At 42.8% G+C, this 13,899-nt stretch overlaps 1 protein-coding gene across 3 annotated transcripts in view; it reads right to left on the bottom strand.

Annotated features, from left to right (window-relative positions):
* LOC139375943 (3',5'-cyclic-AMP phosphodiesterase 4C-like) overlaps positions 1-13,899 on the bottom strand; it is a 90,297-nt gene that overhangs the window by 4,287 nt on the left and 72,111 nt on the right. For all 3 annotated transcript variants that reach the window (XM_071117918.1, XM_071117917.1, XM_071117919.1), the window contains 9 exons: positions 11,625-11,671; positions 11,248-11,360; positions 4,402-4,495; positions 3,399-3,583; positions 3,137-3,235; positions 2,853-3,017; positions 1,228-1,327; positions 772-1,049; positions 292-474 (listed from right to left, as the gene is read on the bottom strand). In XM_071117918.1, the coding sequence (XP_070974019.1) occupies positions 292-474; positions 772-1,049; positions 1,228-1,327; positions 2,853-3,017; positions 3,137-3,235; positions 3,399-3,583; positions 4,402-4,495; positions 11,248-11,360; positions 11,625-11,671 (1,264 nt within the window). The remainder of the gene's footprint in view (positions 1-291; positions 475-771; positions 1,050-1,227; positions 1,328-2,852; positions 3,018-3,136; positions 3,236-3,398; positions 3,584-4,401; positions 4,496-11,247; positions 11,361-11,624; positions 11,672-13,899) is intronic.

The raw sequence follows: 13,899 nt of genomic DNA, 5'->3' as shown, positions 1-13,899 counted from the left end.
ATAGTCACTGGCATATTAGTAAAAGAGGCAGACTTTTTAGCCCAAACTGTGTGTGTAGAGCAGGTGAAGAATCTGTCGGTGTGGCCTGTCTCAGGGGGAGTGGGATATGCAAAAAAAACACATTTCCAATTCACACATGTATATTGCACACTTGTACATGTGTGAAATAGGACAAATGTAAGAATATACCTAACTATTATAATTGTGTGTGTGTCTCTCTTCTGCATGTGAACATAGTGTGTGCATACTGTACTGTATGTGTCTCAATGCCTGTGTGTATAATAACTGTACCTGGTTCTTCTCGATGGAGGCGTTGTGTTTGTCACACATGGGGCTGATCTCCATGCCCTTGTCCCTCTCCCTGTCCCCCTGGGTGAAGAACTCCACCATGATGCGGTCAGTCCACTGCCGGTAGACCTCCAGGGGCTTGGTGGGGTTACTGAGGTCAGCACAGTGAACCATGTTCTGGAGGACCTGGAGAAACCAAAAACACTTCTTATTGAGTATCAAGGAAATTAAATGACCATACAATCATATGACAATAATACGATCCCAATGGTTCAGTTGGCTGGAGCAGGGTGCTGTCAGTCAAAACAAGTGTTTTGGGTTCAATACCTAAATATGCTACATACACTGAATTAATGTGTTAATTGTAAGAAGCTTTGGATGACAGTGTCAGCCAAATGGCCATATCATCATCTAATTCACATTGGTTATGCTGAATATGAATCCCTTCTAAGAGAGTTAATTTTATTATTCTGTGAGTCTTACCTGGATACGATCTCCATAGTTGTCTAGTAGAAGTACTCCTAGACTGGTCACCTTCTTGGTCTCCACCATAGTCTTCAGGTCAGCCAGCAGGTTCATGTGTTTGGACATGTCTGTGGCTAACACCATGTCTATGACCATCTTGCGTAGGGACTGCCTCTGTTTCTTGCTGAGGTTCTGGAAGATGTCACAGTTGTCCTCCTGCAGCAGCTTAAAGCCCACGGCCAGGTGGTGGTTTTCCAGGACCGACACGTCGTTGTACATCAGGGCCAGCTCGGAGTCTGGACGGACACAGGAGAGGAACAGTGCAAACACACATTCTACAGCAGGGGTCTCAAACTGGCGGCGTGTGGGACATATGCGGCCCATGAGACAATTTAATGTGGACACACAACCACAAAGGATTCCAACATTTGAAACAACTCTTTGCCTAGTGCCCAGGGGGATATGTGAACCTACTGGTGTTGATGAGGAACTGGTTAGACACCCCCGGGTGGTCCACATCATGTATAGCACTGGCAAACAGAGCAGCTAGGATCTCCAAGTCAGTGAACACCGCCTGTAGAGATTGGAGGAACACAGGGATGTTAATGCAGGTAAATACTGTACAGCAGGGGTCACCAACCGGTCGATCGACTGGGCAATCTCCATGGCATTTCTAGTCGATCGGAAAACATTTCTGTAAAAAAAACAACGATAAAGCCTTGCATTCCTTTATTTTGTTGGCCGTAGGTGCACGCGATTCAGCTGCCCTGCATGTCAGGTAGGGCGAAATGTTCCCATTTTTAACCATTTAATGTGTCTGAAGGTACAAACTCTGCCTTCCCGGTGGGCCTGGAGAGCAAATCAAGTGCACTATAGGCTTACCGCTGGCCAGTCGGATTGCTCAGATTCCCGGGTCTACAGTAACATAGCAGGCGGAAAAGAAAGCAGCAGCAAAGTTGATACTGTGAGATTTCAAAACGTTTCAAATCATGACCAGAGAGAGAATGTCAACGAATACAGCAAAGAGATGCTGTTTTTATGAGTGAGTTCATGTTTAAGTTCTTATTCAGCACTGTCAACACTTTTTATTCAACACTTTTAGAGGCTATTAAAATGTGCATTCTTCAAACTTCCACTCACGCGACAACCAACACTGCAGCTGTAATGAGTAGGAAAGTGTATTGATAGGCTTGCATTATTATTAGCAGATTGGGTCTTTTTTAATATCGAGAAATATTTCACTTTCTTTGTTCATAGGAGTAACAACATGAATTTGTGCATTATGCAGGAATAATGCTGTACTACTCGAGTTTCACCATCAGCTGGAAGACGGTGTCCCTTTTTGGTCAGTGTCAACAGAGGAAAGGGAGAGCGGAGGGACGTTGAGAGGCGGACCCCTGTCTCCTCCTGCTCTCTCCCTCTGCTGACACTGACCATCAGATGCAGGCACAATCAGCCCAGTAAATTTTAAAATGTACAGTATGCTCACTCAGCTTTGCCTCACAAGTAATACAACAACATCTACTGATCAGTTATTACCGGTGTGCAACTGATCTATTACCGGTGTGATCATATAGCCTACCTCAAAATTTTATAGATTTTTTTATGTTCTGAACAACAAAGCATTGGCAGGGCAATTCAAGCAAAGACGATATGTGGTAATAATGTATTGGGCCTATCGCCTACTGCACAAACCTCATTGCTACAGTGCTGTTTTAAATAGGTTAATGTTGCATTGGCTTCCATTTATTTAAGTCCTGTTAAAAAAAGTGGTAGATCTCGTCTTGCTTTTTGACTTCACTCAGGATCTTCACTCAGAACGGTCACCACTGCTGTACAGTATGTGTGTGAGAATGTGTATGGGACTTGTGCATAGGCGCAACAACAATATGGGACAGGTGGGACACATGTCTGCCCCAATTTTCAAAACACCTTTTTTCTAATGTCCATAACTTTGAAGTTATACGATGTAGTGTATAGCCCTGCAGAAGGTGTACAGTTTTGAACATGATATTGCATATATTATTTTTTTAAATAAATAATATAAATATATATATATATATATATATTCAGTATTTTTAGCTAAAAAGTTGTCATACCTCCAGGGCAGGGGTAGAGAGGAGGACGTGGGTGGACTGGACCACGTCTGCAGCGTGGATGTTGTTGTGGTAGGCCACATCATGGTGGTAGTGGTCCTCCAGGGTCATCATGAAGGTGATGAAGGTGTCTGCAGGGATCTTGAATGACTTCAGCAGCTCTCGCTCCTATATGGAATACATATATGATTTTCAGCATTTTTTATCAGTGAATTTGTAAATTGTTTAGCCATGTAAGAGGGCCCTTTTTAGAAGATGACTCATTTTGAAACATGAGGATGACATACCTGGAAAATTGAATAAATCGCCACCGTCAGTGGACGATTCCCAGAATATTCAGATATTTTGAAAATATCCACACCCCATCGGTTTATATCTTCCAACTGCTGCCAGATGGAAAAACATTTGTTAGAAAAAAACTGCAGATCATTTAACTCCAAAACGTGCTGGCAACTATTAAATCCTAAGAGTGACAGAACTTGTGGCAGAACAGAACCCTAAAAGTGAGGTACTTTCTAATTGTCAGAAAAGAAGGGTTGCGTCGACTACCTTGGCGAGAAAGCCCTCCTGAGTGGCTGCAACCCCGAAGCGGGGGATGTTGGAGGGGGCCACACTGGGGATGATTCTGGGCTTCTTTACCCCCACGATCTGGGACATGGGACGCTTCTTCTTGTCCGTTTTCTCCTTCTTCTCCTTGATGTGTGGAGACATGATCTCCATGTCATGTTGCTTTTCTGTGGAGCACAGTTATTCCACAGTAATAACAATAGAGTTCAGAAGGGTTGTCTATTGAAACCAGGGCTGGTTACACTTTACACTGAGTTGAAGTTGCACAGATATCATGCAGTTGCCTGGATTCGTATTGTCTTGGCGTAATCACATATAATGTTACAGGCTTGGGCTTTTCCATTTATATTTCGAGGTTGGACGTTAGCACGTGGGGCACACCGATTGGTGTCACCTCATTAGTCAGTATGTACTACACCTGTGCTGGTTGGTCATCTCGTTAGGGGGAAGGTGTTTCACCTGTGCTGGCCCAGGTGCTATTTAAGAGTGGCTGGCCCAGTGCTCCGATGGTCTTGAGAGATGTGAAGAGTTAACACCTTTAGTTGGCTCGCCTTAATTGATTTCCAGACAAACAATCCTTTATCTTATCTGCCCTGTTTTCATTTTGCTCCACTTTTTGGTTTGCTTCCTGTCTTTAAGTTTGGTTTGTTTTTAAAAATTTAGTTTGCCTCTTCTTGGGTAAATTTAGTGGGTGTCTTGTAGGTCCTTGTTTTTGTTGCTAGTCAACTTTCAGTGGAGTCCCCCATGAGTGTCTTTCAGAACCCCCCCTAAAACCCTGCCTGTTTCGTTTTGGTTGTTGTCAGTGACTCTTTGTGAGTTCCCCTTTCTGTTTGAGCGACAATTTTTGATTTTCATGCTGGGGAACGTAACAGTAACTACACAATAAGTATACATTAGTAACTATTAGATTCACATTACAGTACATACGGTAGATGTCTCTACTAAGGCAGTCAGACAGTGAAAGGTGGTGGAGAGAAAGACGTACCTAGGAAGGTGCTGGAGATGAACTCTGACACCTGGTTCCCTGATCTGCTGGCCTCTGATAGCTGAGTGAGCTCTCTGTTCAGCATCCTCTTGAACTGGGGAGACAAACAACAACACACTGCATCACTCAGGCTGTCACAATATAGTCTCTACTGTAGACTTTGGACATACACATGACAGGCACATCTACACTGAGATATTTGGTAGTTTGCATGTGTGTGTCTGGTAACTTCTTCATTGAAGAAAAATGTACTTACTATGACTGTGATGCATATGGGTTGTCCCACCTAGCTTTCTTAAAATTAATGCAACTAAGTATAATTCGCTCTGGATAAGAGCGTCCACTAAATGACTAAAATATCAAACGTTTTAGAGCTCAGGAATTCTTTAAAGACTGGACAAATATTTGTAGTAAAAGTTTTGTTTTAATGCACTATTAAAAGCTCCTGTGCTAATTTCATTAACATTTTGGCATGTCTTTCTAGATTTAGAACATAAAACATTTATATCTCAAACATTATCCCTTAAGTCTAACACAGCAAATACTTTAATTGTTTAAGCATGTGCTACAGAACACTGATTCAAATATTTTTTCAGATATTGACAAAATAATATAGACTCCATCAGTGACGGTGTTGACAAGCCACTGACGGAGTTGACAAGCTACTGACGGAGTTGACAACAGATACTCAAAACAGACATATTTTGGTCCCTAAAAATAAAAGTTCAATACAAACATTTGTAAAATATGGACATTTATTAATTGGAAAATTCCCAATAAAAACAACCATTTAATCAAATCTTTCAGTACTCTGATGGAGTTGATGTCAGACAATAATCTGACCGATTTTATGTCTTATTGAGTTTACAAAAATATATTTTTTCTTCTTTATTCAAGTGGTAAATATAGTAGCATTTTAGTTTTTCCTCAGTTGCTTCATGACTGTAAAACCTAGTTAAATGTAACATATTTTAACCAAAATTCTGAGCTAATTTCATGTAATGCTAAACATTTCTTTCATGACTTATGACGTGATCATATGCTATCTGGGGGGCCCAACCTCCAGCACAGTAAAGTATTATAATAATAAATATACTGAACAAAAATATAAACATAACATGTAAAGTGTTGGCCCCATGTTTCATGAGCTCAAATAAAAGATCCCAGAACTGTTCCATACGCACAAAAAGCATATTTCTCTAATATTTTGTGCACAAATGTGTTTACATCCCTGTTAGTGAGCATTTCTCCTTTGCCAAACAGCATGATCATTACTCAGGTGCACCTTGTGTTGGGGGCATTAAAAGGCCACTTTAAAATGTGTAGTTTTATCACACAACACAATACCAAATTTTGAGGGCTGCTGACTGCAGGAATGACCACCAGAGCTGTTGCCAGAGAATTGAATGTTAATTTCTCTACCATAAGCCGCCTCCAATGTTGTTTTAGAGAATTTGGCAGTACGCCCAATTGGCCTCACTACCACATGTAACCACGCCAGCCCAAGACCTCCACATCTGCCTTCTTCACCTGCGGGATCATTTGAGACCAAACAGCTGATGTTCACACATACTTCTTGCACACACATATCTGCACATACACTTTATGGACTCATTCACACACAGATGCACAAGCACTCCTGACACACACACCCACACACACATGCTGCAAAAACAGCATTACTTCCCAACTAATTGCAAAGAACTCTGCAAAGAAGGACGGAGACCTGTACTACACATTCATTCACCAAGCAACACGTGTATCCCATCCCATCCCAGCCCGTCTTACCTGAAGGTACATCCTCGACAGAGAACAAGTCATTGAATTCGGGCATTTCAGCACTAAATGATGCATGGGGCGGGAAAAAAGCAGGGTCCTTCCTGTAGCTGCTGTACTGGGCTTACAGTCCGTACTGTGCTCCTGTCCTGCTTGTCTGAGCTCCTTAATTCCACTGCAAGCAGATAGTCTACACACACCACACAGTGCACTGGGAAGGTTTTATCCACACACTCTAGCGGGAATGGACAAGTAAGAGGATTGCCTTGGTGGAAGAAGTGTGGAAGCCAGGCTGAGGATGCAGGGTGTGGGGAGCATGGCAGAGAAGCGACTCCTGCCGCTTACTCTCCTCTCCCCCTCAGCAGCACTATTCTGCCTGCTGCTCCGCGTGTAAACAGAGGAGAGCAGCACACGGTACTCCCAATTACCACCCCCCCCCATACTGTATGCCTAAAGGAAGGAACAAATCAGCAGCCTGCTGCATCAGAGGCTGGGACAGGGAAATGGAGCTGATTGGCCCACGGTGGGGGGGAGTAGGCAGGGGCTGGTTGTGTTCGAGGCTTCACCATGTGCACCAAGTTAAAGATGATGAGGAAATCTGATGCCTTGAATGGCTGAGGTATTTCATCCATATGCTGTATGTGACCCGATTCAGGATACTAGGTGTATGTCATAAGTCACGACTTCACAGGAGAGCCAATTGAACGTAAAAAAATATTTTTTCATCAAAATGCGTTTTTTGGCAGAAATGCCTTCTCGAACATATGAACTTGTGCCTTAATATCAAACTTGTATGTCATCTGTAAATACGAATAAAATTGTTAAATTACGAGCTTAGTTGGTTTAGCCACATAAAAAATACAATTTATGTGAACACATGAATGTGTTGCTTTAAATGACATGAATGACAATGAAACAAGTATCTGTAGATCTAAGCTATGAGGAAAGAGAAAAAGGGACGATAGGATGATTCGGCATGATAGGCAACATCATTATCCTATTGTGAATGTAAATAACACAAACGTTTGCAGAAAGCAGAATAGAAAATACATTATAGCAGGAGAGAATTTCAGAAAAATCCATTGCACATTATATTTTCCTATACGATACAATGTAGTGAAGATGGTAAATATGCAAAGTTGGTCCAATAAACCAGACAAAGAGCAACGACAAAGGGTGAAATGTTTAGAAAGCCAAACATAAAAGTTTGATGGGAAAAATCAAGTGCCAGCATGGATGATTCCTCCTTACTGACTCCCTTTTCATTGACTATCGGCAGCAATGTGGGGGTGCAGCACATAAAACGCACCACCACATGTGTGCCTTGCATGTATGTACAGTGCCTTGCGAAAGTATTCGGCCCCCTTGAACTTTGCGACCTTTTGCCACATTTCAGGCCTCAAACATAAAGATATAAAACTGTATTTTTTTGTGAAGAAACAACAAGTGGGACACAATCATGAAGTGGAACGACATTTATTGGATATTTCAAACTCTTTTAACAAATCAAAAACTGAAAAATTGGGCGTGCAAAATTATTCAGCCCCTTTACTTTCAGTGCAGCAAACTCTCTCCAGAAGTTCAATGAGGATCTCTGAATGATCCAATGTTGACCTAAATGACTAATGATGATAAATACAATCCACCTGTGTGTAATCAAGTCTCCGTATAAATGCACCTGCACTGTGATAGTCTCAGAAGAACAAGGAACACACCAGGCAGGTCCGAGATACCGTTGTGAAGAAGTTTAAAGCCGGATTTGGATACAAAAAGATTTCCCAAGCTTTAAACATCCCAAGGAGCACTGTGCAAGCGATAATATTGAAATGGAAGGAGTATCAGACCACTGCAAATCTACCAAGACCTGGCCGTCCCTCTAAACTTTCAGCTCATACAAGGAGAAAACTGATCAGAGATGCAGCCAAGAGGCCCATGATCACTCTGGATGAACTGCAGAGATCTACAGCTGAGGTGGGAGACTCTGTCCATAGGACAACAATCAGTTGTATATTGCACAAATCTGGCCTTTATGGAAGAGTGGCAAGAAGAAAGCCATTTCTTAAAGATATCCATAAAAAGTGTCGTTTAAAGTTTGCCACAAGCCACCTGGGAGACACACCAAACATGTGGAAGAAGGTGCTCTGGTCAGATGAAACCAAAATTGAACTTTTTGGCAACAATGCAAAACGTTATGTTTGGCATAAAAGCAACACAGCTCATCACCCTGACCACACCATCCCCACTGTCAAACATGGTGGTGGCAGCATCATGGTTTGGGCCTGCTTTTCTTCAGCAGGGACAGGGAAGATGGTTAAAATTGATGGGAAGATGGATGGAGCCAAATACAGGACCATTCTGGAAGAAAACCTGATGGAGTCTGCAAAAGACCTGAGACTGGGACGGAGATTTGTCTTCCAACAAGACAATGATCCAAAACATAAAGCAAAATCTACAATGGAATGGTTCAAAAATAAACATATCCAGGTGTTAGAATGGCCAAGTCAAAGTCCAGACCTGAATCCAATCGAGAATCTGTGGAAAGAACTGAAAACTGCTGTTCACAAATGCTCTCCATCCAACCTCACAGAGCTCGAGCTGTTTTGCAAGGAGGAATGGGAAAAAAATTCAGTCTCTCGATGTGCAAAACTGATAGAGACATACCCGAAGCGACTTACAGCTGTAATCGCAGCAAAAGGTGGCGCTACAAAGTATTAACTTAAGGGGGCTGAATAATTTTGCACGCCCAATTTTTCAGTTTTTGATTTGTTAAAAAAGTTTGAAATATCCAATAAATGTCGTTCCACTTCATGATTGTGTCCCACTTGTTGTTGATTCTTCACAAAAAAAATACAGTTTTATATCTTTATGTTTGAAGCCTGAAATGTGGCAAAAGGTTGCAAAGTTCAAGGGGGCCGAATACTTTCGCAAGGCACTGTATATGGTGTATGTATATACAGAGAGCCTGTGTGTGGTGTATGTATACAGGGAGAGCCTGTGTGTGGTGTATGTATACAGGGAGAGCCTGTGTGTGGTGTATGTATCCAGGGAGAGCCTGTGTGTGGTGTATGTATCCAGGGAGAGCCTGTGTGTGGTGTATGTATCCAGGGAGAGCCTGTGTGTGGTGTATGTATCCAGGGAGAGCCTGTGTGTGGTGTATGTATCCAGGGAGAGCCTGTGTGTGGTGGGTATGTGTGTGTGTTTACCCAGCGCACATAGCTCTTGCGTGGGGAGGCTAATCATGGAATCACACAAGCTATTAACTCCAGTCTGGAGAAAGAAGGAGAGGAGAGGGATGAGGATGGATGGAGGGGGGATGGTGTTTTATCCACAGCTCCAACTCTTGCAACCTTTCGGTTACTAGTCCAACGCTCTAACCACTAGGATACCCTGCCGCCCCAATACTGGGAGTTGGGGGTGTGTGTCTACCGATGCATACCCACTATCCCATTCATTCAGGTAGGCCTGATCACAGACAACGATGAGACAGCCTATAGGGAGGAGGTCCTATACCTGTGGTGTGGTGCCAAGATAACAACCTCTCCCTCAACGTGATCAAGACAAAGGAGATGATTCTACAGGAAAAGGAAGACCGAGCACGCACCCATTCTCATCGACGGGGCTGTAGTGGAGCAGGTTGAGTTCCAAACACACCAAGACAGTCGTGAAAAGTGCACAACAAAGCCTATAGATTTGGCATGGATCCTCAGATCCTCAAAAAGTTATACAGCTGCACCATCGAGAGCATCCTGATTGGTTGCATCACTCCCTAGTATGGCAACTGCTCGGCCTCTGACTGCAAGGCACTACAGAGGGTAGTGCGTAAGGGCCAGCACATCCCTGGGGCCAAGCTTCCTGCCATCCAGGACCTCTATACCAGGCGGTGTCAGAGGAAGGCCCTAAAAACTGTCAAAGACTCCAGCCACTCTAGTCATAGACTGTTCTCTCTGCTACCGCATGGCAAGCGGTACTTGAGCACCAAGTCTAGGTCCAAAAGGCTTCTTAACAGCTTCTACCCCCAAGCCATATGACTCCTGAACAGCTAATCAAATGGCTACCCAGACTATTTGCATTGTCCCCTTCCCTTTTACACTGCTGCTACTCTCTGTTTATTATCTATGCATAGTCACTTTAACTCTACCTACTTGTACATATTACCTCAATTACCTTGACTAACCTGTGCCCCCTCACGTTGACTCTGTACCTGTACTCCCTGTACATAGACTCACTACTGTTATTTTACTGCTGCTCTTAAATTATTTGTTATTTAAATTTTTTACTTATACATTTTTTACATAACACTTTTTTTCTTAAAACTGCATTGTTCGTTAAGGGCTTGTAAGCAAGAATTTCACTGTAAGGTCTACACCTGTATTCGGCGCATGTGACAAATAACATTTGGTTTGATTTGATTTGATTCATGGAACGAACTCCAAATGTCAGAAGGCATTGGCGATTTCATTCACATTTCATAATCTCTGATGGAATTCATTGTATTAGTGGCCTTTCACATTTGTCCAATCAGGATCAGCACAAAATGCATTTGCAGAGTGACACAGTCGCTGGCTTAGTGGGCTCTTTTTAATTTGGGAGGCCACCAAAAGTGCATTGGCCAAAATGTATACATATTTTTATTTATTTATTACTTACTTTGACGTAAGAGTGAAATAATAATATCCCTTTTGTTTTAATGGAGAGGGGAAAGGTCAATTGTTTTGGCTAAACAATAAGGAAATTAGATTCAATCAAAGTCTGAAAGAGAGTCTTAATAGATATTGTGCAGCTACAGAAAATTTGATAAAAATTCCCTGTAGATTCATTTGGCCAAGTCATGATCCATACAGGGTTCTAGATCACAGTCATTCATGACAACTCTTCATAAAGCCACGATGGCGCTGACTCAATGGTGAGCTTTGTGCTTTTGTATTGTACCTTGTTTAAGTCCATCATAGTGAATTAACTCAAACCTGAACCAAATACTGATGTAAGACATTAGTAGCTTCAGCCTTACCATTAAAGTCGAGGGTACAAGTGAGTAAGCTCCCTGGGTTATGAGTGTGTGTATGTGTGTACCTTATTGGAGGCCATCTCGCTGACGGAGTGGCGTGTCTTCAGAGTATCCAGCTGCTCCAGACACCAGTCCAGCTCGTCCAGAGTCTCCACGGCCAGCTGCTGAAACGGCTCCTCTGTCACACCCACACAAGGACAACACACAACGAGACGAGCACGTGATGTAACGTTCTTTTAACGTTCAACCTTCATTCAAGAATCAATGATTCAATCTCGAAGTCCCCTTTGCTTTTTATATCAATGGTTAAATCATCAGTTTGGTTTAATATCAGATTGAATCTAATCCTAATCTTACCCTAATTGCTAAATGGCTGAATGAAATGTCAGTATTTTTTGTGGAGTGTAGAACTCAACCAAGCAAAACCTTTTCAAAGACTCACCTGCTAAGCTTGTATTTAACATGGACGGTGGATTACTGCCAATTCTCCTGTAGACACACAGACATCCCAGTTTTGAGTAAAGTTGATATCTATGTACTGTGTCTATGTATTGTTCACTTCATCATTATAATCAACAGGGGGCACGTGGGTTTGGGTTTGAGAGGCTCCAAAGAGTATGGATGACGTTTTACATGTTCCTGACCAACTGTGCTATTTTGTTAGTTTTTTGCGATGTTTGTAACTTATTTTTTTTACTTATTTTGTACATACTGTTGCTACTATTGTCTCTTATGACCGAAAAATAACTTCTGGACATCAGAACAGCGATTACTTACCACAAACTGGAAGAAGCTTTTTCCTTTAACGAGTCCCGACGAGAATGAGATACTGCTCTTCTGGGAACAGGCTCAAATCCCGTCATTTCCATGAAGAAAAGACGGAGGAAAAGAGGACGCAGATCGGGTTGCCTTCTGAGAATCCGTAGGCGAGCGAGTAAACTCAGACTGCCTTCCGTTCTACTTGCTAACATGCAATCGTTGGAAAATAGAATAAATGACCTACGATTACGATTATCCTACCAACGGAACATTAAGAACTGTAATATCTTATGTTTCACAGAGTCCTGGCGGAATGACGACATGGATAATATAGAGCTGGGGGAATTTTCCATGCACCGGTAGAACAGAGATGCTACGTCTGGTAAGACGAGGGGTGGGGGTGTGTGTCTTTTTGTCAATAACAGCTGGTGCGCAATGTTTATTGTTGAAGCAGTTTCAAGGTATCGCTCGCCTGAGGTAGAGTACCTTATGGTAAGCTGTAGACCACACTATCTACCAAGAGAGTTCTCATCTATATTATTTGTAGCCGTCTATTTAGCACCACAGACCGATGCTGGTACTAAGACCGCACTTAACCAACTCTATAAGGCCTGATCAAACAAGAAAATGCTCACAAGCGCCGTTCCTAGTGGCTGGAGACTTTGATGCAGGCAAACTTAAATCAGTTTTACCAAATTTTTACCAGCATGTCACGTGCAACCAGAGGGAAAAAAACTCTAGATCACCATTACTCCACACACAGAGATGCATACAAAGCTCTCCCCTGCCATCCATTTGGAAAATCTGACCATAATTCTATCATCCTGATTCCTGCTTACAAGCAAAAACTAAAGCAGGAAGTACCAGTGACTCGCTTAATACAGTGGTCAGATGACGCAGATGCTAAGCTACAGGACTGTTTTGCTAGCACAAACTAGAATATGTTCCGGGATTCATCCAATGGCAATGAGGAGTATACAACCTCAGTCATCGGCTTCTTCAATAAGTGCATCGACGACTTCGTCCCCACAGTGACGCTCGTCGGATGTGGCAGAGTTTGAAAACTATTATGGACTACAAAGAGCTGCCCAGTGACGTGAAAATGCCAGATGAGCTAAATGCCTTTTATGCTCGCTTCGAGGCAAGCAACACTGAAGCATGCATGAGAGCACCAGCTGTTCTGGATGACTGTGTGATAACGTTCTCGGTAGCCGATGTGAGCAAGACCTTTTAAACAGGTCAACATTCACAAAGCCACGGGGCAAGATGGATTACCAGGACGTATACTCAAAGCATGCGCGGGGCTACTTGCAAGTGTCTTCACTGACATTTTCAACCTCTCCCTGACTGTAATACCTACATGTTTCAAGCAGACCACCATAGTCCCTGTGCCCAAGGAAGCTAAGGTAACTCACCTAAATGATTACCGCCCCGTAGCACTCACATCAGTAGCCATGAAGTTCTTTGAAAGGCTGGTCATGGCTCACATCAACAGCATCCTCCCCGATACCCTAGACCCACTCCAACCGCCCCAAAAAATCCACAGATGATGCAATCTCAATCGCACTCAACATTGCCCTTTCCCACTTGGACAAAAGGAAAACCTGTGAGAATGCTGTTCATTGACTACAGCTTAGCGTTCAACACCATAGTGCCCACGAAGCTCATCACTAAGCTAAGGACCCTGGGACTAAACACCTCTCACTGCAACTGGATCCTGGACTTCCTGACGGGCCGCCCCCCAGGTGGTAAGGGTAGGGAACAATACGTCTGCCACGCTGATTCTCAACACTGGGGCCCCTCAGGGGTGTGTACTTTTATTTTATTTTTTTTATTTTACCTTTATTTAACCAGGTAGGCAAGTTGAGAACAAGTTCTCATTTACAATTGCGACCTGGCCAAGATAAAGCAAAGCAGTTCGACAGATACAACGACACAGAGTTACACATGGAGTAAAA

Source organism: Oncorhynchus clarkii, chromosome 20, assembly GCF_045791955.1.
Source record: "Oncorhynchus clarkii lewisi isolate Uvic-CL-2024 chromosome 20, UVic_Ocla_1.0, whole genome shotgun sequence".
Classification (NCBI taxonomy): Eukaryota; Metazoa; Chordata; class Actinopteri; order Salmoniformes; family Salmonidae; genus Oncorhynchus; species Oncorhynchus clarkii.
Note: the sequence above shows the minus strand (reverse complement) of the source record. Positions and strands in the feature narration are given on the sequence as shown.